This window comes from Sceloporus undulatus, chromosome 3 (genome assembly GCF_019175285.1).
Source record: "Sceloporus undulatus isolate JIND9_A2432 ecotype Alabama chromosome 3, SceUnd_v1.1, whole genome shotgun sequence".
NCBI classification, from domain to species: Eukaryota; Metazoa; Chordata; class Lepidosauria; order Squamata; family Phrynosomatidae; genus Sceloporus; species Sceloporus undulatus.
This window is the reverse complement of record NC_056524.1, coordinates 220428501-220456143: the sequence shown is the minus strand read 5'-3', so window position 1 is coordinate 220456143 and position 27643 is coordinate 220428501. Positions and strand designations below refer to the sequence as shown.

At 39.7% G+C, this 27643-nt stretch overlaps 1 protein-coding gene across 1 annotated transcript; it reads left to right on the top strand.

Moving 5' to 3' along the window:
• Nucleotides 1–239: 239 nt before the first annotated feature.
• On the top strand, nucleotides 240–26471 carry LOC121925949. The gene is made up of 12 exons (XM_042458512.1): nucleotides 240–335; nucleotides 4523–4569; nucleotides 4854–5018; nucleotides 5565–5682; nucleotides 9885–9935; nucleotides 12470–12547; nucleotides 14340–14396; nucleotides 16995–17054; nucleotides 18566–18630; nucleotides 20680–20758; nucleotides 21817–21894; nucleotides 26235–26471. The coding sequence occupies exons 1-12, from the start codon at nucleotides 321–323 to the stop codon at nucleotides 26469–26471; spliced, it is 1050 nt and encodes a 349-aa protein (XP_042314446.1). The 5' UTR covers nucleotides 240–320.
• The last annotated feature ends 1172 nt before the right edge of the window (nucleotides 26472–27643 follow it).

Below are 27643 nucleotides of genomic sequence, written 5' to 3'. Positions count from 1 at the left end.
TATTATTATTATTATTATTATTATTATTATTATGGAATGGTGTCCTTTTGATATTCTTGACTGCTTCATAGCCATACACTGCAGGTAAAACCATTAACACATATCTGTTGGTCTTGCAAATAAAATGTACTAACACACCTGTGCAGATGTTTTTCACTTAGGAGACTACCAAGCCCTTTATGACCTCAGTGGTTACAGATGTACTAGATACAATGATGCACACAAAGACACACAGCACACATATTCATGCATGGACTCAGCTAATCTACAGAGAAAATCAAATTAGACATATTTGAATATATTTCTTGACAGATAATGACATGAGTGAAGCTAAGGTAATGTTGACTGTTATGAACAAGGTTGTATGGTTGGTTTTAGTTCTAAAATTCCATAGCAATTGTGTGAGTAGAAATTGAGTTGTTGCAGTAGAGACATTGTAATCCAGTGGGATCCTTCCACCTTATCTCTTCCTGTCCTCATGGTTCTGATAGCACTACCACCAAGTGAATTAACTAATTTCCAGGTCTTGTTGAAATTGAAACTGGACTTGCTGAGAATACATGAGCTATTCACATGACAATAATTAGCTCCAAAAGAAACAGTATTTTCTCTAGAGAACATGCAACCTAAAGAAACAAAATGTGACAGGAACAAGCATAGAATAAATTCTCCTCAACAGCTCAAGTAATGAAGTAAAAGTAAAACAGGAATCTACTTTTATACTTTTTCCAGTATTGTCTGCTCTGATTGGCAGTAACTCTACAACAGGGGTGGGTGCAGGGGTTAAACTTTGTCCCTGGTATGGACAGTGCCCAAAACCAAAACTGGAAGTAACCTCCAATTTTGATTTCTTTGTATTTTAGAGCAGTTGAGGGGGTGTTTGGTATATATTTTAGCTGTCCTGCACTCCTAGAATCTTCTAGAAGGAGCACCTTACTGATATGAGGCAAATTTAACACCTCCCAGTTTGAGGATGGTACCAGATCTTTGGCACTCTGACTCTTGGGACTTCAGGAAAAGCCCCTAGGGACAGCATGTGGCACACTAGCTGCAGTATTCCCATCCCTGCTCTCAGCTCATACAAGTCTTTATCCTCATCTGATAGCTGATCAGTTTGAGAACCCAAGGACTGAATCTGGGACCTTCTGGATTCGCACAATATGCCCAGCCATTAAGATTTACATACATACATATATACATACATACTAATTAGTCACCCTTTCTTTCAAAACCAGAAGTCATTATTGGCTTCCTCACTAAAATATCCCACCTCCATGGAAACTTGTATTTGTAGCTTAGGAATCCAGAGTGCTTATCAGTACATCATCAAATAAATAGCAATATCAAGATGCAAGTCCAAAGACATCAAGTTACCATGTATTTTAGTACATTTTAGACATGTTCATTTGTTGTATGTACAGTAAGTTCAACTGATTCAGTGGTTAGTAACTTGGGACTAATTCTTGGATTCAGACATGGGACAAACTTCCACCAGGTGCTGAAATAATGTTAAAGGCCACTTAGTAAATGTTTTGTGACAGACAGGCAGATAATAATAATAATAATAATAATAATAATAATAATAATAATAATAGTCTGCAACATCAATAACAATATGTCCAGTTAGATGCCAGATCAGGACTATCTCAAGACATAGGGTTTCAGTGCCAAAACTGAAGTGAGACTTCAGGATGACACTCTTTTAATGTCACTGAGGGGTTGACTGGTGATGTTACAATGCACAGCTCTTGATAATACTGTTAAGCTTGGCATCTTAAGTATTAACCATATTGCATGGTGTATACCTGTGAAATAATTTTTAAAAACAGAGCACATTTACAAACGAGGAAAAAATACACACAATTTTCAAGACAGCATACTCATTCTGAGATTCCTCACCTTTGCCCTAAGGACTGAAGAAGAGAGTCAAAGACTCAGAGCAAGGCTCTAGAAACTGGGAACCCTATGCCTGGTAAATAATTATAGAACTATTAGAATTAATAGAACTCGGTAGCTTGCGTTGAATAGGTAAGCAGTGGAGGCCATTTGTCTAATCTCAACAGCAGATTGTTGTGGACCAGCAACTCAGTTAACATAAATTTTGTTACATTAGTATGCAGAGAATTTTGTCTCTGAATTACCTTATGTAACGCAAAGGCAGCCATATTATGTTATTATGTATAATACTCTCCTTTTAAAAATCATTTACAAGCAATTAAATTTTTAAATATAAAACCAGATTTCACAGACAGTAAATATACCTCTTGATGGATAGATAAGGGCCACTTGACATATTAAATTGGAAAATAACTCCCTCCCCTGTCCCCTTACAATCAAGTGAGAACTCCATAGGGAGTATATCTGCAGTGTAGTCATTTTGTGAGTGGGGGATGTGCTTCATCACTGAAACATTGCATTTGTGTGTATAGCATGGATACATGTACTCCCCTAAATTTTACTCCCAAGCCTGTTTTCAGGCAATTTCAAGTTGGAAGCTACAGACTGTGAATGTTTAGCTCAGTTTTCATGTGCACAATTAAACTGTAGGACATTTATTAATGGCTGGATAGTGCAAGCATGTTGACTCCAGGCTGAGGAAACTGAATATGTTCAATTTCTGAGTGGAGAAAATAGTGGTGCTTATAATCATTTCCACAATCAATGCCTAAGGCTGAAAATACTTTGCAGACTGATCTGGGGTTAATGTCTAATCTGCACTGCAAAAATAATGCAGTTTTACACTGCTTTATATGTCATGGTTCCATAATGAGGAATTCTGGGTTTTGTAGTTTGTTGTGATACCAGGATTCTGTGACAGAGAAGGCTGAATATCTCACAAAACTACAAATTTCAGAATACTATAACATTGAGCCATGGCAGTTAAAGTGTTATAAAACTGTATTATGTTTGCAGTGCAGATAAGAGTCCTAATGAACACTAGAAGCACAAGCCTAGCATCAAGAGTCAGCACCACTGAGCCACACAATCGCTCAAGATCTCAGGAAGACCAAATTCCAACCATCCAGACAAACCTAAATGCCGGATGCCCCATTGTTGAATAAAGGGCAAACTAGAAGACACCAAGTGCTGGAGCCTGAGCAACTGATTGACTGCCTCTGAGGTCACAATGCAGCACCACTCCAGACTGATTCTACACTGATAACCCTGAGGCATTGTAGTGGGCATTAAATTTGTGAGCTGTAAGTTAGAGCAGGTTTTGTTATTATTGATGCCACACCTCATTCCTAGCCCATCATGCTAGAGCTGGCAGATAATCAAAAATAGGCTCATTTTGGAAGCAAAGAGGGGGATACCTGGGGAACACTATAGAACACATCAAAGCAGATACTGGCCCTACAGTGGAATTCACTTCCAAGGAATCATAGATGCTTATCACACTATACTTTTAAAGTGCTACAATTCCAGTGTGACTCCTCTAGCTGCCTCCTGTTGCATTCTGGGACTGGCAGTTTTAAGGAGGAGTATTTAGAATTCTCAGGCAGAGCTCTGCCTGAGAATTCTAAATACCCCTCCTTAAAACTGCAAATCCCACAATGCAACAGGAGGCAGCTAGAGGAGTCACACTGGAATTGTAGCACTTTAAGAGTATAGTGTGATAAACATCATAGACTGTGCAGCACAGGCATAGAACTGCATTTGCTCTCACACACTCCTTGCTACTGTTGCTTTTTCATGTGATTGTTCTGTTGTCTTCCACTTTGTCCAAATTTAAATTGTATGTTGCCTGAAGGCAAAGAACTTGCAATATGAAGAAGTAGCAGTAGTAGTAGTAGTAGTAGTGTGCCTTCAAGTCATTTCTGGTGTATGGCAACCCTATCTGACTTATGGCAAACCTATCACAGGGTTTTCTTGGCATCTTTAGAGAGGCCTTGCAATTGCCATCCTCTGAGACTGAGAGAGTGTGACTTTCCCAAGATCACCCAGTGGGTTTACATGGTCAAGCTGAGCTTCAAAACCTAGTCTCCTGAGTTACAGGCCAGTGCTCAAACCACTATCCCATGATAGCTCTTGTAATCAAACACCATGGCGGGATACAAACCGCCGCTTTGTGGCGCTCCCCCGCCGCCGCCATTTGCTCCGTGCGGGAGCCGCAGCAGCCAAACCGCGCGACTCCCGCGTGGAGCAAAAAAGAAGCTCCATTTCGGAGCTTCTTTCTGCGGCGCATCTATGACGTCAGAAATAGATGCGCCGCTATGCGTCCAGTACGTAAAGATGGCGGCGCCCATGTGGAAGGGGCGCCGCCATCTAGTACGTACTGTATACGTACTAGGGTTAGGGGGGTGCGGAAGCACCGCCCCTTCCTAACCCTAGTACGTATACAGTACGTACTAGATGGCGGTTTGTATCCCGCCCATATATCTAAGTGATACTGTGGCCTGGTAATGATGACACTTGGAAATAGATTGATTTTACATGAACTAAGCAACTGAACAGCTCACAAGCATTTTACTTCCAGAAATTTAAAAATCAAAATCTAATAAACTGTTATTCCTGCCAGCAGATATCCGAAAGCTGTGTAGCTGTCAGTACAGGAACCAAGAATGCCAGGTAAGTATCCTTAAGCTAAGAGAAATGGGGCAAGGATGTGAGTTTGTAATAATAGGGACAGGAAAAAGATCACAGAATGTTATTGTATTTTCCTCACAAATAAAATGGGTTCCAAGCAGATCACTCGGACTACCATCTCAAATCACAGACATATATGATTTTTAAAACACTAACCATTACAATCATCATCAACAGAAACCCACTACATATTTCTTCCCAAGTACAGTACCATGTCTGTGATAACTGAGTTGTATCTTTTTTTTTTTTTTTTTGGCTCATCCAAGGCAATCCTGGATAGCAGCAAAAGGAGCCTCCATCTTCCAGTCCAGGCATATGAATGCATGGCTGCGAGAACAAATCAACTGCCTCATTAATGAAGGGAACAACATCAAGGCAAATATTTGGGATTTACAAGAAACTATGAGGAACATGAAAGCTGAGCTCAAAAGGTATACATGAATAATCATGGCACGGGATAATTGACTGATTCCTTCTTCATTAGGAATGGAAGAGAAGTTCATTACATGCCAAATGTTTGTACAAATTATATAAGCCTTTACTTAACTAAGTAATTTCTTCTATCCTGACCCTCCCACTGAAACCTGATGGGGACACTAGGTTTGGTTGTAATTCCAGTTAAGGTGGAGATGCATCATATTTTGCAGAGGACTGCAATTCCTCTATATGAATGCTCTCAGATTTTGGTCCTTTGTTTCAAGCTATCCATTATTTGAGGGTTTGTTTGATCCAAGTTTGCAAACGAAAAATCATAAGGTTCACTAGGCATCCTAAAGTTATCTATTATTTGGCATTTTGACAGTGGACTTAAAAAGTACACAGGTCATCCAGTCATAGTCTTCCCTGCTATGATGAGAAGTAATATATTTCTCTAGAGATGGCAGGAATTGTTTCTAAATTTCCAAGGAGAAATAGGGGGAGATATTATTGTTATTATTGCCATTATTGTTGTTATTTTTATTCTGGTCCTTACACAGGATAAAGCAAGCTGAAGATAAAATAACTTATTTAGAAACAGAAATTGAAACAGTAAGGAAAAATCAAGAAGAGGAGAACACAGGAGCATCTTCAGAGGATCAGTACCTTAAAAAGCTGGTATGACATAATGAAAAGAAATATCTTGCATCAAATTGAGTTTTTACACATATTATGTGGCACCAAAGATGTGTTGGTTAAATCAGTGCTGTCTGTTTGGTCATACTGGTCGTTTGGTTTAAAGGAGTCTTCCTCAACCTAGCAGCCCTCTAGGTGTGCTCTCCAGCAGTCCTCCGTGTAAACTACAACTTTCAATGTCCCTAACAACCATAATAGTAGCTGTAGTCCAACATATCTAGAGGGTGACAGGTTGGGAAGTGTGCCCTGACACTTCGAGACAGCACACTGAAAAATGATCAACTTCTGTGAGATTTGTCTCATTACTTTTTGTAAACATTTTGTGGGAACAAAAATGCATTTACACCCCCCCCCAAAAAAAAGCTTCCAATGTGAAAAAATCAATTTTTTAAACAAGCACAGAATCTCTTATCTTGCCTAGTGTATAGATATTTTTAATCTATCTATCTATCTATCTATCTATCTATCTATCTATCTATCTATCTATCTATCACCTATCTATCTATCTATCTATCTATCTCATTCTTGCCTGCAGGACTGACATAAGCAAAATTTTATATCCCTAACATTATGATGCTCAGTTCTTATGAATAAGGAGCTAGATGGTGGCCACTTTCAGTGCTCTCATTTGGAAGATCTCTGTAAGAACAGGGATATGAAATATACACAAGTCATTGGAATAGTAACTTTATCAGACTATACCTTCCAGAACTGCCCAACCAACATATTTAGTGATGACTGGAGTGTTCTGAGTTGTAGACCATAAAGATAACTTCTCCAGGCTCTGCAATATATTATGTGTATCCTATGCTATTCAACCCGGTATGATGAAACAGAAAAGTGGGGAAAATAGCTATGAGAGATATTACAACATCTGCTTGGCTAAGCCCTTATTGCCTACAGAATGATCCCAACAAACAGTAACAGTAAAGCAGCAAAACCTACAACTAAGGCAATACTGGATGGTTTAAGTAAGATAAGACTTGCAAAGTGAGGACAATGGCTTGCATATGGCTCCCAGAACCATTTTTGTTTCCCTAGGGCCACATGAGCTAAGTATAATTTTTATCTTTTTTAACAACAAAAAAAACCCTTGTGTCCTCTAATGATTTCTAATGGCATTTACACAATGTTTTGCCCCTTCTGGGCCATGTTGGGCACAGAAGAAGACTTTAAAAAGAACCACAACCAGAAGAAGTAGTACTTTTAAAAAAAACCTCCTTTCCTAGGTGTAAAATGGCCTACAGGGAACAAAAACATGGGGAAAATGCCACCACACCCCTAGAGGACATTGCTGTGAGTTGGAGGGGAAATTATTTATTGTTATGTATTAAAATATCTATATTTTATATAAATCTATTACCCATCCTCTATCAAGATCTCAAAAAGCAAGTGACACAATTTAAAACAATAAAAATTAAATAAATTTAAACATATTAAACTACACTAATAAGTTCAAAACAGACTTTAACAATTTTTCAAAATAGCAATAGCAATAGCAGCCTCATTTATGTACCACTACATACTGAACTAAGCAGTCTCTAAGTGGTTTACAACTGTAAGCTAATTGCTCCCAAGAAACTAGATACTCATTTTAGTGACCTCGGAAGGATGCAAGCCTGAGTTGAACTTGAGCCCTGGCTAGTATTGAACTCACAACCTTATGATTTTTGAGTGAGTGGCTGTAGTACAGGCATTTAACCATTGTGCCACCAGGGTTTTGAATGATATCCATTGTATTTGGGATAGGTTAATGAGGTCAAAAGGCTTTAATGAACAGCCACATTTTAACTTGGTGCCTAAATAACATGAGTGTTGGCACCAATTGAGCTCCAACTGGGATGCCACAACTGAGGAAGCTCCCTCTCATGTCCCAATGCAGTGTGTTAATCTTACTGATGGGGCACAAGGAGCACCCCCAGCAGATTTTAATCCTCTGGTAACTACATATGTGGAGAGGTGCTCCCTAAAGTATCAAGGTTCCATACTGTTTAGGGCTTTAAATGTCATCACAAGCACCTTGAATTCTGACCAGAAATGTATTGAGAGGTAGTGCATTAAAAAAAAGAATAAGATAGACAAGATATGCTGTCTATATGGTACTCTAGTCAGCAGGTGAGCTCTGGATTTTTGCACTAGCTACAGCTTCTGAGTCTTCTTCAAGGGCAACCTTACATAAAACATATTACAGCAATCTAATGAGGTTATCAGTGCTTGGAGTACAGTAGTTAGGTTATCTCTGTCCAGGAAAGACCATAGCTGATGCACCAGTTGAACCTGGCATCAAGAACTCCATGCTATAGAGTCCACTTGGACTCCAATGACAAAGGTGCGGTACAGACCTCCCAAAAAGGGAGGCCTGCCGGTGCCTGTTTTTCCTCCACAGGAAAGCCACAGGCCCCAAACTGCACAGCTTCCCTGTGGAGGAAAAAGAACCCATAAAAAGCTGAGCCACTCCTGAACCCTCTGGCTGAAATTGAACTCATAACATCTGTGAGTGAGTGGCTGCTGCACCACTGTGCCACCATGGTAACACCCCCACTGTCTTTCCCCCAGAATAGGTTGTCAATTAGAGCAACTAAGGGGACAAACAGACCACGCCAAAGGGGTGGCTTGAAGCCACCCCTGGGAGAGCTGGGTTGGGCAACAGCAACTACATGCCCTGCCCCCAATCTGGCTTTTAGCCAGCCCAAAAAGAAGTGGCAAAATGCTGCTCCTTTTTAAGCCAGCAAAAAACTGGCTCTTTCCCCCTGCCATGGCTTTATGGCACTCCGTTGGCATGTGGCATGTAAACACAGTGCCACCGGAGCATCATCAAGCCAGCCACCATGCTGACAGCCAGATGGCTTCCAGGCAGCGTTGGGGCATGCGCTGTCTAAATGTCATGCCCCCAAAGCCACCGGGAAGCCAACTTTACTGGGCCGTCTGTTTCAGCCTTAAAGCTATTTCAGTGATATGCTCTGCCCTGAAACCAGATTGTAGCAAGTTTAAGTAGTTTCCATATACCTCTGCATAGTCAGGGAGGTCTTCTTCAGGAGAATGTGCACCAGCACCTTCTTCAAGACAGCAGGCATCTCCCCTGAACATAACAAAGTATTTGCCGCACCCTAGATCCACCTGGTTAGTCCATCCCTGCTATATTTTATCAGCCGAGATGGGCAAAGATTGAGCTTACATGTAGTAGGCCAAACTGCACCAAACATATTGTCTATATCATCAGGACTCAATAACTGAAACCAGTCACTAGGGTTAGTGTTACCTGATGCAGTAACTAATGGTATCACACACACTCCATTGACTTTCTCCTGTACCAGACCATACAGAATCCTTAGTAATGTTTTTTGTACTAATGCAACTCATAAATTATAATTCCAATATATCACACAATGTAATGACAATAGCTGTGACATAAACAACTAGCAAAATGGAAATTATATCTTTAAATTACAATATCATACACACAGCCTAAATGCATTTACATGTACATAGTTCCATGTGGTTAAAGCAAAAATTTGGTAAGATGTGATATTTTTAAAGGAAATGTTAAAAGAATATTTTTTTAAAAAATAAAATTTCAAATTTCAAATTATTTTAAAAAAAACAAGGCCTCTCCTTTCTTCTCCCACTGAGCATCACCCCACTCACACCATCTCTTGCGATGAGCTCCAGCATTTTAAAGGGATGCAAACAAGTGCCACAGCTTGTTTCTGCCTAAAAGCAGATGTTTAGGAGGCAGTGGTGCCATCCCATTTAGGGTGTCACTTGGTGCTACCTGAACCCCTACATCCCACTAGTGACACCACTTAGTGAAACTGATCCAATGAATCATAGAATCATAGAGTTGGAAAAGACCACAAGGACCATTCAGTCCAAGCCCCTGCCATGCAGGAACACACAAGTAAAGCACCCCGAAGAGATGTCCATCCAGCCTCTGTTGAAAAACCTCCCAAAAAGTAGACTCTACCACACTCTGAGGGAGTGTATTCCATTGTCACACAGTTCTTTCAGAAAATGCACAGTCAAGCCACTTTCCCCTGCCCATCTACCCCTTTCCCAGTAGAAAAGTAGAAGAGAAAATCAACAGAATTGGTGGAACCTGTGTGCTAGTGGCATAAGAAACTCTTTTTATCTTAAAAGTACAATATAAATTTTTACAGCTAACTGTTGATTATTTTCTTTCATAGGAGAAGGACAATGAAAATTTGCATTTGAGAATCTTCATGCTTTCTGAGAAGGTACAGAGTGCCTTTCATTTCTGTGTAGAATATGACATAAATGTTAATATGCATTTTTGAGTTGAAAACCAAGAAAACCCCATGATAGGTTTGCCTTAGGGTCCCCATAAGTCAGAAATTACTTAAAGGCATACAGCAACATTATTATGATGATGTTGAGAAGGTATCACTTAAGATAGATATTGCTTTCCCTTGTGAACCAACAAATGAGACAGGTAGAGATCACAAGCAGTTTCTTGAATAATTCAACATTCATTTAAAACAAGAATGTGAAATGTGTGACACCTGAAGCTCTTTTAAGCTTTTCACAGCATCTTGTTATAATTTTATGAAACCCAAGTTTCTTTTTTAAAAGAGGAATTCTAGAAATCAGAAAAATGAATAATCTAAGTCAGTATAAGACAGATTCCTATGTCTTACCCTACCCTAGAATGCCCTGCAACTACTGTACTTCTGGGGCTTTGTTGTTGTTGTTGCTGTTAACTACCATCAAGTTGACTTCGACTCATGGTAATTATATGAATGAGAGACCGCCAAGTCACCCTACAGTCCACCACCCTGCCTAAGTCATGCAGAGTTAGAGCTGTGACTTCCTTGATTGAGTCTATCCATCTGTAATGTGATGTTCCTTGTTTAGTGAGTCATGTCTTGTAATGATATAGGCAAAGTACAACAGTCCCAGTTTAGTCATCTTGGCTTCTAGGGTAAGTTAAGGCCTGATTTGCTGTAGAGCCCATTTATTTATCTTTTTAGTCTCTGTAGAACTCTTTTACAGCACCACATTTAAAATGATTTGATTTTCTTACTTTCAGTCTTCTTCGCTGTCCAGTTTTAACAGACATGTATAGAAATGATAAATAGGATGGTCATTCCTAACTTTAGTATTCAGTTATATACCTTTATACTTCAGGATCTTGTCCAATTGGAAACTATTATGTTTCTCTGTATTTTGTCCTAGCAGGGCAATCAAATGAAAACTTATTCACAATAAATATGTTAGCCCTTAAGGCACCATAAGACAACTGCTGCTACTTTACAAAGACAATGGCAGTAGCTCTGCCATGGATCTCTCCTTCTAGGTTAGATTGCTCTGAAAATAATATTAAACCTATAAAGCTGTATGAATGGCAATTCTGTATCATTTGCATGGGTCTTTCCCAACCATCAGCAACCATAAATTCTGAGGGACCCTGACCACAATATTTCTGCATGTGGATCTCAGTCTGTCAGATCATGGGCAAGACAGAGGATACCACTGAATTTCATGAACGCCACTTTGTCAATGTAGATATACGTATAGTTAAGGCCAATTCACATCAACCATGATTGACTGAATCTATGTAAAGCAAAGATGGCGTACACCCTCAGAAGTGTTCCATCAATCCTCACCATTATCTTTGCTGCCTAGGGATGATAGGAGCTACCATCCAACAACCTTTGGAGAGCTCATTGCTTATTATTTGTTCCATAGTGTCTACTGATTGCTTGCTTCCCTGTCATACTGGGCTGTCCTAAGCCGATAGTTTTATCTTTAAAAAACCAATTATGCTAGCTTTTCAGTCTGAAAACAAATGGAAGCTGATATTGGCTCATTAGTGTTTGTTCTGACCTGACAAAAGAAATGTTTTCACAGTTCTACTTTTATCGAATGCCTGTATTTATGCAGTGGATAGAAAACAGCATTTATATCTGAATTTTTCAATTGTATGCTCACTTGACATAGAAGTCAATGGTCTGCCTGAAGGACTAGAAATTGACAGATTGTGGTCCTTTCTCACTGCATAGTTTTGCAATTATTCTCCAATCCAATTTCTAATAGAAATAATATTACTATTATTTAATAGTCAGTATTGAGCTGAATCATTGTGAAATTCAGAGGTGACCATGTCATGTTGCTGAGACAAAATAGGAAAAGGCATTTGCTCCTCCTCCCATCCCACCACCCACATCAAGGAGTGTGCAGTATCCTAGATTACAAATTATTCTGATATCTTAGATAGAAAAGCCCAGAAGCTCCCTCTCTATCTCTGACAGTAAAAATATAACAAACTAAGGAACTAACTATTACTGTCTTCCTCAAAATTGGAGGGTTAAGACAACCTTCTCACTCTGTCTAATAATAGTGCCAGACCTGGTGAAACTGAGTGATATCTAAAGCCAAATCAAATTTATAATATGAAAGATCTATGGTTAAGATTATCCTACAAATTATATTTGCTAATAAACATCCTGACTTGGGTGTAATTGAAGTTAAGGAATGTGACTTTCTTGAAGAGGGTATATGTCCTGTTTCTTCTGTTAATTATTCCTTTTGGAAGTCAGTCTACTCCGCTGAAACTGCTATTAATTGGCTGCATGGAGAGCAAACTGCTAATTAGGAAAGTTATTAAAAATGGAATCCAGGCCACTGGAGTCATAACTGATTTAGCCCTTAAGCACTGGAGATGTAAGCGAATACAAAATAGATACAGTGTGTTGCATGTTCCATGTTGAACTGAATGTGACTATTTCTATATGTTTATGCCCAACACTAGAGTTCAGCTTTAACTGCCTCCAGAAAGATCAACCAACAAAGTTACCTGCAGCTCTGCTGCCATGTCAATAAACTACGAGTGAGTAAATGTAGATATATGATAGACTTAAAACTCTGGCCCCATACAGACAGGGCAAAATAAAGCTGCTTCGGGTCACTTTGGAGGTATGCTGTTTAAATGATGCATGCATCCTAAGAGTCTGGAAGCTGCACCAAAGCCATGATTCAGTCCTAAGGACTGGCGTACAGCTTTGGTGCAGCTTCCAGACTCTTAGGACGCATGTATCATTTAAACAGCTTACCTCCAAAATGACCCAAAGCAGCTTTATTTTGGCCTGTCTGTAAGGGCCCTTAGAACAACACATAGATACTTTTCCATGGGATGCCAGAAGTCTCGATAAAGTTCCTTTATTTTAATGCAAAATAAACTGTTAATTATTTGAATGGAGGAATAATGGACGAGTCTGAAAATTAGTAATCTGTTGGCACCTTGAACAGCTCATTCAAGGACTGGAGCATTCATGTTGTCAATGACGTGAATGCTATCAGCTGCACTGGTCACGCCACATTCACCTGATTATATGAGATACCAGAGAAATAGTTCCTTTCTTATCTAACTCTTTGTTAATCGTGAACTACTCACTAGCATCTGTGTTTGTCATGTGCACAACATTCCTCTTATCCTGAGTGAATTTGAAATTTCATCCATATTTTCAAAACACAGTCACAATGTTTTTGGGATTGTATTCATCATTTCAACCATTTTTGTGGTTTTATACTGCTTGGGGCAAGGTTCTCTAAGTAGATGTAGATAAAAATATAGATGTAGATATATAGAGTTTATTTACTACCATTTGATGCCAGTCATATGGATTTAGGGCAAGAGTAACTATATATTTAGAATGATTTTTTTTTCCAAACACAAGATTCCAAGCACAACTATTATAAAGCTATTCCATTTTCTCCTGCTCAGTGCAATTTCTTAGTAACAAAAAAACTAGGAGGAAAAAAATAAAATGAAAAGATGGAAAAGAAACAGGAAAGAAGACAGTAAAATTACATGGAAGAGACAGGCTATTAGCAAGACATCTGGATGGAACAGTGTTTCTACCACAAGACCGACTGAAATGAATAGAAATATAGAATTTCCTTTTATTGAGGATTGTGTGAAAGGTCTTAGTTCATTTACGTCATATATGGCGCTATTTCTCCTGGTCAGATGGAGAAGAAAAGTATGGGCACCCCTTGCTTCTGAGTTATCCCACGCAAGATACCCCAAAATAAATAAATAAATAAATAAATAAATAATATTTATATTTCCCACCTCTCTCAAGGATCGAAGCAGGATTACATCATTAAAACAATACAATGCAATCCAAAACACAATCTATAAAATACTAATACTGAATTACACATTCCTATTAATTCCTTAAAATATCCAATTGTCAAATAATTATACAATCATAATCAAGGTGGAGCCTTAACCATAGTCTCTTATACAAAATCTGGTGGATAAGCCTGCCAGAAGAGATCCATCTTAAGTGCCTTCTTAAAGGTGTCTAAGGTAGTAATAAGACGGATCTCTTCTGGTAGACTATTCCACAATTTAGGGGCTGTGACAGTATATGCTCTATAGGAAGTTATGGTTAATCAGGTGTTACAGTATTGCAACAAATTCTTCCCAGAAGAATTTGTGCACGGGGTGGATTATGTAGGGAGAGGCTTTCCCACAAGTAACTCGGGCCTGAGCCATGTAGGGCTTTAAAGGTAATAACCAATACCTTGTATTGCGCCCAGAAGCTAATTGGGAGCCAGTGAAGAAATTTTGACACCGGTGTTAAAATACTTTGTTTTGCTTTTGTTTTAATTAGAGGGAGCTTCAAGAAAGCAAGTTGACCTGTATGGAGGAAGATGAAGTTTTTACAAAGGTAAACTTAATTATTGTGAATGTGTAACACAGTACAACTAATGTCAAACAATTCTGGGTTCCATTGATTTGATCCAGTGATTCCCAGTGGGCGGTAACCCCCTGGGGGTGGTGGAAGCTTCCAGCAGGCAGTGAGGTAGAAAGGAGGTAGTAGGGGGGTTGATGAGGGGAAAAGGAGGTGGCAGGGGGGCCTTTATTCAAAGTATTGGTGTGCAAGAAAGACAAAGGAAACCAGCTGTATTTAGAACCGTGGTGGGGATTAGGATTGCATGAAACTTCTTTTCAGGGTCCTCAAAAAAACCACTACACAGCCTTGCTGATCATTTTGTGTGGTGGTGTCTCCCGCTTTTTGCCTGCCCATGTGAGCTCACTTCCTTACTGGTGTCTTTCACTACTGGTGGCAATTGGGCAATTATGTGAGGCTTGGGCTTTTGTGGCTCATAGCGGCACCATTTTGGGACAGACTGGAGCAAATAGTCAGAGCACATGGTGGTGGGGAGAAGTGGTGGCAAAAAAGGGCTTTCAAATTTGGAACCTTGCTTAAGTTTTGTGAGCTTTGCTGGGACTTGGCTGGCAGGCTGCAGATGCACTGCTGCTCCTGCTTTCTTTTATCGGACAAAGTGAGAAAAGAGGTAGCAGACAAAACCTTTTTATGTGTGTGGGAGAGTAGACACATGAAGCTGTGTGGGGAAGCCATGTCTTCCACTCTGGGCATTTCTAAAGAGTGGGATATAAATACAATTATTAATAGTAATAATTATAATTAGAATATGTATCTGGGGCAGTAACTGTGCTTGATTATTGGAAAAAGTCTTGGAGTGGCTCCTGTAATTAAAATCTCTCCCTTTCCCATCCCACACCAGTTTCCAGTCCAGAGCATATGGCCCCTGTAAACCCCCTACATATGCACTGGCTATGTCTTTCTTTGCAACGATGGATTGAGAGTCCCTCTTCTCTGGGGAGAAGCTTCTCCCTTGCACCTGTTCACCCTTGGGAGCAGCAACTGAGCAGCATGCAAGAGGCCTCTTCTCTGCACTGGCCTTTGCTGCAAGGCTGGCATGGGCGAGATATTTCTTGGTCACTGCTTAGCTAGCTGCTCAGTTGCTGCTCCCAGAATGACAGGGCACAAAGGGAGCAGCAACTAAGCAATCAGTGAAACAGTGACCAAAAAGACCCTTGCCTGTGCCAGTCTTTGCTGCAAGACTGATATAAGCAAGAAGCTTCTCAGTCACTGCTCAGCCAGCTGCTTGGTTGCTGTTTCCAAGGTGATTAGTGCAAAGGGAGCAGTGACTTAGATTGGCTGTTTTGAATTTGCAGTAGAACAGTAGACCTAATATCAAAAAATATGCTGGAGGGGAGGCACTAGGATTGTTGCCCAAGAGGAAAGGGGGGGGTGGCCCAAAAAAGTTTGAAGACCACTGATTGATCTAACATTCTTATTGAAATCAGCTAGTCTTTAATGTGCATAGCTTTGACACTAGAAAGGCTATGTCTCATATTCATTAGAAACTTCCTCTTGTTATTACACCATTCCTTCTACTATATGGGAGAAAACACTAAGTGTGTTATTTTTGAATGCTCAGTCTCCACTTACCATTGGTTATCAAATGTTTCAAGAAATGGTTCAAGACTCTCAATCTTTTGAGCAAACAACCAGGCTGTTCTAAATCACTTGCTAGCTCTCCTCTGTCTTCTGACATTGTCTCAAGTGGTGGACATTGAAATGTGCTTTTTATAGGGATATAATCCTGGCTAGGATTATCCTTGCCTTGTAAATGAGGCAATTGCTTGTCTCCCCCATTTCTCCTTGGGATAAAATTGTGAGGTGTTTTTTTTTTTTTTCTTCATCATGGAGAGGTATTGTAGATTTTCAAGACTAATTTTGGTGGTTTCCTAGAAAATGCAAGAAAAAAACCTATGACTTATGTTGCATAGATTTGTAAAAGTTACAGTATTGGATTAATTGTGTGTATCTTTTGGTTACATTTCTGTATCTGTGATTAATCAGTCTTCTGCTTGTTCTGTGTGCGAGTACTTATCTTTAGAAACGGGAAAGAAACAGTAATTTTCACTGAGAAATTATGAAAAGTATAAGAAAAATTGCTTAGTGTCTGCTTCTCAGGACAAGACATGGGGTAGAGGGAGACAGAGAATGACAGGCTGTCTTGCCATTGCAAGCCCTCCTGTTTAAACCAAGCGATGAGAATTTTTTTCACATCCCTAGTTTCTCTTCAGGAAAAATATGTACAGAATATATGACTGAAGGCTGAAATACCCTGAAGACACCAGATCTTGTCTGATCTTGGAAACTAAGCAGGTTTATCCCTTGTTAGTAGTAGGATGGGAGCCCTCCAATGAATGTCAAGTGCTGTAGGCTGTATTTCAGAGGAATGAACTGGTAAAACCACCTTTAAGTATTCCTTGTTATGAAATTAGTGGGGTTGCCATAAATCAATGGGCAACTTGTAGGTATGTGCGTGCGTGCACACACACGCACCTAGTGACTACCTCAGGCAGTAGGAATTGTCAACTTTGCTGAACAAAGATAGAAAACATGGAACCTTAGAAAGATGTGTCAAAATATGTACTTCTTTTTCAGATGAAACATCAAATCAGGGAGCTAGAAGAGTATATACAAGAATATGAAGTGAAAATACAGGTAAATGTAAGCTATTGAATGACAGAATGTGAATACCAACAGGTGTATAATTTAGCCTCAGTCTCAAACCCATTTGCTAAAGAGTAAACCTTGTTAAGCCCAGTCTGATTAAGTACACATAAGATATCATTGTAATAAACCAAAATAATAGTTTTACGAGATTTTCCAACTGGGTGCTTGGATTTAGTATCACCCAAGGGTGGTAATGTAGGAATTATAATACATTGGAGGTCATATTATAATGACCAGAAAAATCAAAGCAAATGATAAAAAGAGGACTACCTGACAATAGAAATCTGTGCTAATGATGGGAATGGTTAACTCTTTACAAATAAAAAGATATCTGACTATGCAAAACAACAACAACAACAAATCTTAAATAATTTCAAAAATTAGGCATGACTTCATGATGTCTGACTGTTTTCTCTTTGTTATACTCAACAGAAGGACTTGACAATCACTATAAATAAGGTATCAATGAGTTAAGCAGTTATGTAGGCAGATCCTACATGGGTTTTCTCAGTAGCAATTCCCTACAGCATTCTAGCATAATATTATAGTTGGATGGTTTAAAAAGTAGTATGTAATGTATATATTTTCTGCTGGATGAAGCTCTGAATACCTGTACATCCTTTACAAAAAGGAAAGAAAAATAAACAAGCAAGAACTTTTTTTTCTTCTGTAGTCCTCCATGTTACAATCGTTTAATGCAGTGGTTTTTAACCTCTTGAATGACACTAATGCTACATGTTGATTTGCCTACAGGCAATGGACAGTCTCAACAGCAAAGCTGCTTTTTTGAGGATCCATTGGAAAAGGCCAGCCATATTTGTTACTGATATGTCCATACACAAATTGTTCTGTTACTAACCATTAACCATGACTCATTTTGTTCTCTTGCCAATTAAATGCAGATTGTTACATGCACACACAGAATAGCCATTTATATAGGTCCTATCTTATAGGACACTGCACTCTGAGCAGTTATGACTATGTAGGTCTGCTGCCAAATACTTTGGGAATGAGCTCATTTTTTTGTAGAGAACACAGATACTGAGGTCCTGCTTCTGGATACATATTATGCAGTTCTGCCCAGAAAGAACTGTGATACATCTCCCTTCTCCCCTCCTATACTACTCACAACTATGCCACCATCCCCAAGGAGGTCTGGAGAATGTCTTCGTCATTCTGTATCTGGTTATAGGCACACAGATGTTTTTTCCAGTGCTCCTCAGTCTCCATTGACCAGTAAATGTGAGGAAGGTACAAGGAAGGGTGAGTTCTACAGGTGTTTTGGTTGTTGTATGAAGAAGATAGTGAATTCCTACCCCTAAAAGGACCAAATACATTCTATATGTAGGTGCCACTTTCATTTAAACCTGCATATGTCACTGGAAGGATGCTAGCCATAGTTATCATATATCACAAAACTGCCCTGAGCTTTGAATTGTGTGAAGTGTAATATATTGCTCAGAGAGGCTTCTGAAACTTGCTGGATATTTTGCTTTTAGGTTCTTGAAGACAGAGAGAAAACCCTGAAGAATGAGCTGTCAGCAGTTGTGAAAGACAAGACTCGGTAAGACTCTCTATGAGTCCAATCCCCCCTGTAGCCATAGTCAAATCTTGAAGCATGTCAGCCGAATGGAAGCCATAGTAATTCTGCTGCTGAGGATTACTACAGCTTTTGCTGCAACATATGTAATGTTACTGAAGGAAAAAGATAGTTGGGAACAGCTGAGATTGCCTATATTTTAAATTCTGACAATGATCAAGAAAATGGTAGATTCACAGCATTTTCTTAAGCCACACTTGATGAACCTGTGTTGAGATGGGCTCAGGTGCAAGGGGATGGGCTGTCCAGTGCACAGGTCAGACGTTTATAAAATGCATGCCAAATTTCTGGGATGAAGGTCAGTGGCATTTTTACCTAAACCTTGGACCAATTCTGTTTTCAGAGTCCAAAACACATTATACTTCCTCTCCCCAACAAACTTCCAGATTTTCTCAACTTCCTTATTTTATTCACGTTGGTGGACCTGCTGCACTATATCCTCATGTCATATCTATAATGTCACAGGATCTGGAGCAATATTACATCTGGATAGGCCATCGCCTGAATGCAGTAATATCTGGTCAAGTGGTAGTTACTAGGACTAGGGAACTACCAAATAATAGTTGACTCTCCAAATAATTTTGAACTACAACTCCCATCTGCTCTAATTAACATAGTGAAAATTGTTGAATGATAGAATCATAGAATCATAGAATCGTAGAGTTGGAAGAGACCACTAGGGCCATCCAGTCCAACCCCCTGCCATGCAGGAAATCCAAATCAAAGAATCCCTGACAGATGGCCATCCAGCCTCTGTTTAAAGACCTCCAAGGAAGGAGACTCTATCACCCTCTGAGGGAGCGCATTCCACTGTCGAACAGCCCTTACTGTCAGGAAGTTCCTCCTAATGTTCAGGTGGAATCTCTTTTCCTGTAGCTTGCATCCATTGTTCTGGGTCCTGTTCTCTGGAGCAGCAGAAAACAAGCTTGCTCCCTCTTCAATATGACATCCTTTCAAATATTTAAACAGGGCTATCATATCACCTCTTAACCTTCTTTTCTCCAGGCTAAACATCCCCAGCTCCCTAAGTCGTTCCTCATAGGGCATGGTTTCCAGACCCTTCACCATTTTTGTCGCCCTCCTTTGGACACGCTCCAGTTTCTCAATGTCCTTTCTGAATTGTGGTGCCCAGAACTGGACACAATATTCTAGGTGGGGCCTGACCAGAGCAGAATACAGTGGCACTATTACTTCTCTTGATCTAGACACTATACTTCTATTGATGCAGCCTAAAATAGCATTGGCCTTTTTAGCTGCCGCATCACACTGTTCACTCATGTTCAACTTGTGGTCTACTTGGACTCCTAGATCCCTTTCACACATAGTTTCATTCAGCCAGGTGTCTCCCATCCTATATCTGTGCATTTTATTTTTCCGCCCTAAGTGCAATACCTTACATTTCTCTGCGTTGAATTTCATTTTGTTAGCTTTGGCCCAGCTTTCTAGTCTATTCAGGTCATTTTGAATCTTGATCCTGTCCTCTGGGATATTAGCTATTCCCCCTAATTTGGTGTCATCTGCAAATTTGATAAGTATGCTCCCAATTCTGTCATCCAGGTCATTGATAAAGATGTTGAATAGCACTGGGCCCAGGACAGAGCCCTGTGGGACCCCACTGGTCACTTCTCTCCAGGATGAAAAGGAGCCATTGTTGAGCACCCTTTGGCTTCGGCCAGTCAACCAATTACAGATCCATGTAACAATTCCTTTGTCTTTGATGATGTTTGTAGTCCAGCAACATTTGGAGTTGTTTACATGTTTCTATTCTTCATGTATAGTGTGACCTGTCAAAATAATGTCATTTTGTATTATCAGGCATGGTTGTGCCATTCAGACTTGATTCAGAGTTCCATTCAGAAGCTATCAGTTTCTTTGGAAAGAGCCAGAAATAGCCTAATTTCTTTATATTTATATTGCTGCAAAACAGGTGTTATAAATATCATTCAGTAACTTTCTTTGTATATTACCTTTCCAAAATATGTTAATAATTCAGTCTATTCTTATTTCTTCCAGACGTCAGATCAAGTTTCAAGGCAAGTTTTTGAACCTTCATCCAAAGAGCTTGATGTATGAAATAGCCAGGGCTGAACTGGTCAGTAACTTTGTTTTACCCAATAGAAAGAAAACTATCTGGTCAGCCTTGTAAGCACACATTTTAGTTCATCAGTCAAAAGGCTGGTGAATTTTTTTTAAAAAAAATAACAAAGTTATTGCAAATGAGCCCAGTAACACTGGATGGCACATTAGGCTGGGCTATTTGATTGTGCTTTGTGTGCATGTGGGGTAGACTGGATGCTATTTAACCCCTTCTGAAGGGAAGGAAATGGAAACAGATAGTGTATGATTTTGTAGAGCCCTGAAATAGCTAAAATATCAGTTGTATCAAAAAAATTACCACATGTACTAGTGGTACTTTTCATTACAGTAGGCCATCTCTATAGGTGGAGGTATGGTTCCGGAAGCCCCCACAGACCCTAAAAAAGATGGATGATTGAACCCCATATCGTTCAGTGTGTCTACATGAACATGCACACTTCAGTGTATGCATGTTCACATTGCTGCACACTTCAGTGTATGCATGTTCACATTGCTGCCATTGAATAATATGAGGCTTGGTGATCTGCAGGTGGTCAAATTAACTAATCCAAAGCCTGCTGATACAGACAACCCACTGTACCATTTTGTTAAATAGCCAAGACTCCTGTCCTGTAGACAACATGTTTATATATTACCTTCAGGATCAGGGCAGTGAGCCACTAATACCAGTGGAACACCGAGGAATACCAGCAGAAGAGGACTGTTACCCATATTTCTTGTTTGTAGACATCCCAGAGATATCTGCTTAGGGCTGAGGGATATAGGATAGTGGTCTAGACAGACCTTTGATTTGATCCAGCAGAGCTTTCTTTATATTCCTGTGACATTATGTATCACAAATGTTGCTGTAGCTGATAAACTACAAAGTGATGTTTATACCACAACAACTAAAGGAATGGTACAAGACCATGCTATAGTTTAGAAGCACAAATACTTTACTATTCCAATAGTGAATAAATTACATCATCCATAACTACCACAGTCTAACACAGAGTATGTGTTCTGAAATCTTTGTAACCACACACACACACTCAAGTTTCTTTTTATCTATAGGAAGAAAAAATGCAGAGAGAAGAAAAATCTGGGAAGGAGCAGCTTTGTGGTGGTAGGTTAGTGAAGAACACATTTATTGTTTGTTAACATTTATTATTACCATTCATCTTTTTTTTAAAAAACCATAAACCTCTAACAGCACAGACATCTTGGGAAGTAACAACACTGCTCATTTACACAAAAAGCCTTCTTTAAATGACCAAATTACTATATTAAGAGACTGGCTGAAATGTTCCTTTCAGTTTTAAACTCTTTTCCTCTTAACTAAAACTAAAATTAACTAAAATTATACAGCTAATGGACTTAAAGTTCCACCCATGATGCCAGAATTATTCCCAACAACACCATGGTCTGCTGCATCCAGATAAAATGTTTTGCAGGTCTGGAAGCTTCATCAACATTATATGACATTCCACACATTCATAACATGATTCCAAATCATTAGTCCAGAAAACATAATATGTCAAACAGTTTCAATGAAATTTCAGGTGCCAGTGGCATCAGACCAATATGTTTCCTAATAGGTTTTGTGGTTAAGCCAGTCTCTGGAATATGAGGGCCAAAACAGGCATTATTTTAATGATGCAGCTATCAGTGATATATTTTCCCTCTGTTTTATTCTACAGGAAGTGCTGATGGGGTTAATATGAGTCAGGATATTTATGGGTGGAGAAACAGGGTTTTAATTCATCCTGGATTCCAAACCAGACAGTCCCAGTGTATCTGTAATTGCTATTGCAATATAGCTTTCCACTCTTCTAATAGTGCAAAATAGTGTTCAATTCTAGTTTTGTGCTCCATGGTGGGCCAAGTGAAGATAGAAACCACAGTGGTGGAGACAGGATGAAAAGACCCTTACTGGTTTCCTGATCCAGACTAGAGGTGCTTCACTAATTGTAGAATAAAGCGGAAAACGTGGGCCCTGAGATGGATCCTATTACAGAGGTTAAGTGGAATCAGCAAAGCATTTTTTTTTTACTGAACTATTTCTGAGCAGAACACATTCTGCCATGTTTAACTTGTCATTAAGACAACTCATAATATGAGACTTGATGTTGCGGGGGGGGGGGGGTGGTGATAAAATTACCCCTATAACAGCTGCCCCAGACCTCATAGGTTCTGGATGAAATTCAAACATCCCCAAACATCAATCATGCGCGGGTGCAAACAGCTCCACCCAAAACATGCTGGGCCAGGTGGAGAAGGGTGCACTAGATTAACATGACTATCCTCCAGAATTGGCCCTGTTACATGGACCTTTTAGTACGTCCTGAATGTGTACTAGAGTTGCCTGGGAGCATATTTTTAGATGCTCCCAACCCTAGACATTGCCAGGATGCAAATGGTGGCACCCGTTTACATGGGCACTGTCATTTTCCGTGACAGACACCTAGAGTCCGCACGTCCCGGCGCGCTTGTGACACTGCAGTGTGCCATTGGCGCATTGCAGCGTCCAAGCATCCGCATAAAGAACCCGTCTTTTAAGGGTTCTTTTGTTCCACGGGGAAGCCCCACAGTCTGAAGGCTGCGGCTTCCCTGTGGAGCAAACTAGGGCGCATATCCTGCCATTGCCACTAAGAGTGAATACATATTATTTAAGTAAGATCTAGAAATGTAATGAAAGGGATTACGATAATGTTGGAAGTACTGAAGAGACTTGAGAAAGTGCAAATAAGCAGAAGAAACCTAAAGTTTTTGATCTGATTTTACATGGAGTTTTTTTTTTTAAAAAAAATCTCTGCTGGTATTATAAGCCAGAAACACTGAAACTGAATATGAATGCATTAACATTCAAATAAAAATAGTACTGATCTTTGGATATAGGGCAAAATAAACATGTTTATTAATAACTAAAATAAATATTAAGGGCCAGTGAAAAGCTTCTCCCCCCCACGCAAGTGAGATTTTTTTTAAAAAAAGTATTGGAAAATTTGTTGTTTTAATAGAGTGAATTAATGTGCAAATGAGAAAAAAATTAGGCATTTTTCTTGTGTCAAGGTATATACAAGGGATGCATGTAAAAATGAATAATGATCCCAAAAAAATCTTTCTGTGAGATTAGGAAAGATTTTTCATATATTTCAATTATTTTCAACTTCAGGACTTTCTCGTAAGAATTCAGTTTTGCAAAAAGCACACACCCTTGTTTCTTGCACTTAACACAGCATTTGTGCAAAAATTGTATTGGTAAAAAACACACTATTTTCTACACAAACTGTTAAAAATCCCCACTTTGTTATAGCAAGAAGAATATTTTGCAAGTATTTGTTACATTCCTGAGGAAGATTGTCTAGTCAAAAGCTCGAACAAGCAAGGTATCACATTTTGCAAGTGGTATTCATCAGCATTGCACAGATGAAAACCAAAACACGTGTGACCAAGCAACAATAGGTGTTGATCAAGATGGCAAAAGTTTTTAAATGGAAGAACATAGCAGCCAGGATATGCTTCAGTAGATTGCCTCAGCCTACTGGGAAGGACAAGAACCTGCACTCTCCCTCCCACTGCTGAGAATATTGGAGTGCAAACTACTTTTTCACTTTGAACGCAATTTGCAAAACTGAATAAGCTGAGGACAAAGTGGGCAGGGGAGAGCTAGAAGGAGGAGAGAGAAAATCAAACATTTTACAAGCAGCTGAGAAAGTGGGATGGCAGAAAATTAATCAGGACTGTTCCTGCCACAATCAGTACAGTGTGGGGGATATATAGATATGATAGTGCTCTGTGAGGATGGGACATACATCAGTGTTAGAAAAAAATGCTTTGGATGTAGATGGGCCCAGTTCATTTACTAACATTTCCCATTAAATGGGATAGTAGGGGTTAGACAAAATTCCACCTGAGATCTTAGAGGTCAACGGAAGCCAGTTAGAACTGAAAGTTCTGACCTAGGTGGATCAGTGCACCAATTCTTGCTTTTCCCAGACATGCTGCTCTCTCATATTTTAAAAATTAATCTCTTTTAGACCTATTACATGACAAACGTGGCTTTAACACCCTTCCTAATTGTTGGGAGAAAGATGTACCTCATAAATAGCATGTGACTGGCGTGAGCTGGACAGAACAAAAAAAGCTTTTTATTATTTTCCCTATGAATGTGTGCTTCAAGGTGTTTAATAATTATTCTGTAATACTTCCATAGTAGTCATTGAAGTATATTTTGGTTTTAGAAGTATGCCTAAGAAGACTACCTAAGCCTTTTTACTGAACTACTTCAGTGTTATGGAACAGGGAATAGGGTTCTACCAACATTGAGTTCAAAATTACAGCCACTGCCCTAAACCATTACAAGGAAGTCAGACATACTCCCCTGCTTTGTTCATTTTAAGCATTTTACAATTGATGCTTAAACAGTTTCCCCTCCACCAGATATAATTGGAATGCTATTCAAATTATGCTTAAATGTACATTTGATTCAGGAAAAAATGCTTTATTAGCACTTTTCTTTCTGCATTACCAACAACAACCACCAATTTTAAAATATATTCAGACATTTGGTTAATAGGCACCCAATATGCTTTTAGTGCACTTGCTAAATACTCTTGAAGTTGCTTGTCCTTTATTCAAAGCCTGAAGTATTCTTGAGTCTGAATGACATGGGGCCTGTATGCATGGGCCATCCATGCTGTTTGCATGGAGCTTTTTGCCACTGAGTTTCTAGGAAACTCTGTGGTAACAACTAATAAACCAGACAGCCCTGCATGCCCTTACCTACCTCACATCATGTCTGCTGAGAAGAATCCTGTCATGGCCGTGACATCAGATGTGATCTCCTGGCCTTGTGGGTGTAGCCAGCTCCCCATTTCTGCCCTGAAAGCCACAACAGGGTCTACTCAGCAGATACAAGGTTATGGAAAGTACAGGGGACATGGTGGTAAGGGGTCCATGGCACAGCAGCGAGTGGCTGTGTTGATGCCAGCATCTGACGTACCACTCAGGGACTGACCTGGGACAAGATTGGGGCAGGATAGCATGGACTTGGCCTGTGCTATCCTTCCCATCTGATTAGTGCCAAAGTTTTTGCAAACCACTATACACTGTGAAGTCAAAGGCTTTCATGGCCGTCATCCATAGTTTTTTGGTGGGTTTTCGGGCTATTGACCATTTCTAGAAGAGTTTCTTCCTGATATTTCACCAGCATCTGTGGCTGTTTATCTTCCAGAGAATGGTTGCCTATACCAACAACTCCTTTCCAGGCAAGCATTCTCTGAAGATGCCAGCCACAGATGCTGGTGAAATGTCAGGAAAAAACTCTTCTGGAACATGGCCACATAGCCTGAAAAACCCAAAAAACACTTATGCATTCTTTTTGCCATCAGCAAACAGGGACCTTCAACAAAGGCCAAAATCAAATGGCTTTTTCACTTCTTTTTTTACTTATCCAATGAAGACTTTCTGTTTTTATTTTTCTTTCATAGGCAAAGATAGTCTGGATCTTCATAGTGCTGTGGCGGTTTACTGGCATCCTGCGTGATTCTTCTCCTGGTGATTCTAGTCACTTCTTCATTCTCAGTGTCGGCCTTTCAAATCACACTGTGACAGAGGATATCAGCGCCCTGTGTGGCAGTTCCGGGCTATTATTTCAGCCATATATTGAATTGGTCAAGCTGGCATCTTACCGAATGATCTCAGAACTGAAAGAAGCTGTTGAATAGAAAGCCTGTCATGATGTATCTAAGAATGTGGATAAAGCTAATATCCTATCATAGTTTTCAGGTCTGGGCTATTTTCCCTTACATACACTAATGCCCATCATGTTGGTAATATCACTTCAGTTTATGATCACAAAACGAAAGGAGTACAACCACTGATGCACTAACAGCTCAAGTCCAGGTTATTTGAAACACATAGGCTCAGAACACATGGGCCAAATAAGGCAGCTCGGCCATTTTGGGGTTGTGGCATTCAAATGATGCATGCCGCCAAAACTGGCCAGAAGCAACTCCTGCACTGCCGAAGGAGTCCAGCACCACAGTAAAAAGCAGCAGAAATAATTCGGCTTCTGGTTGCACTGGCTTGGGGACTGCATCAGCCATCCTCTTTTGGAAGCAGGCTGTGGGGTTGCCGTGATCACAGTGTGGATTGCAGCCAGAGTGGCCAGAACCTCTTCTATGGGGCCATCTGCTTTGACGCCCTTGTTATAGAATATAAAAATCTAGAATCAATGAGTTGGAACAGACCCAACGCCATCCAATCCAAGTCCCTGCCAGCAGGAATACAGAATCAAAGCACCCTGAAAGATAGCATCCAGCCTGTTTAAAAACCTCCAAAGAAAGAGAACCCACCACCTTCCAGGGCAATGTATTTCACTATGAACACAGCTCTACTGTGTGGAGATTCTTCCTAACATTTAGGTAGAACTCTTTCAGGTAGTATCTGGCCTGTATGTTTCCTGAGCTCTAAAAATTCAGGGGAACATTTTCTCTATGTTACTGTCTTTACAGAAAATTGTTAGAAGAAACATGATGGGAGAAAGCCTTCTCTGTGCTGCTCTCACATTTTGGAACCCCTCTTAGGGAAGGTAAGATGGCTTCTTTCTTGCTGTTTTGTTTTATGTTGTTTGTTTCTTTTGGCAAAAGGTTAGGTCCTTTTCATTTCAGCACGCCTTTGAAAATGAATGCTAAGAAGAGAAGGGGTTTTATGATGTCATATAGATGACTGTGAAGGCACATACCAAACACTATTTAGAATCTTTACTTTTAAAATACTATTATAAATTGTTTTAATTCACTGTTAAATAATACTGTTTTTAATCTCTACTTTGGTATGTTTTTAGCTATATAGGTTAAGCATCTGTTATTCCAGAATTCCAAAATTGAAATACTTC

Coding starts and splice junctions, on each gene's coding strand:
- LOC121925949 (XM_042458512.1), top strand. Junction 12,548..14,339: donor GCCATGTCAATAAACTACGA/GTGAGTAAATGT, acceptor TGTTTTAATTAG/AGGGAGCTTCAAGAAAGCAA. Junction 21,895..26,234: donor TAGTGAAGAACACATTTATT/GTTTGTTAACAT, acceptor TTTCTTTCATAG/GCAAAGATAGTCTGGATCTT.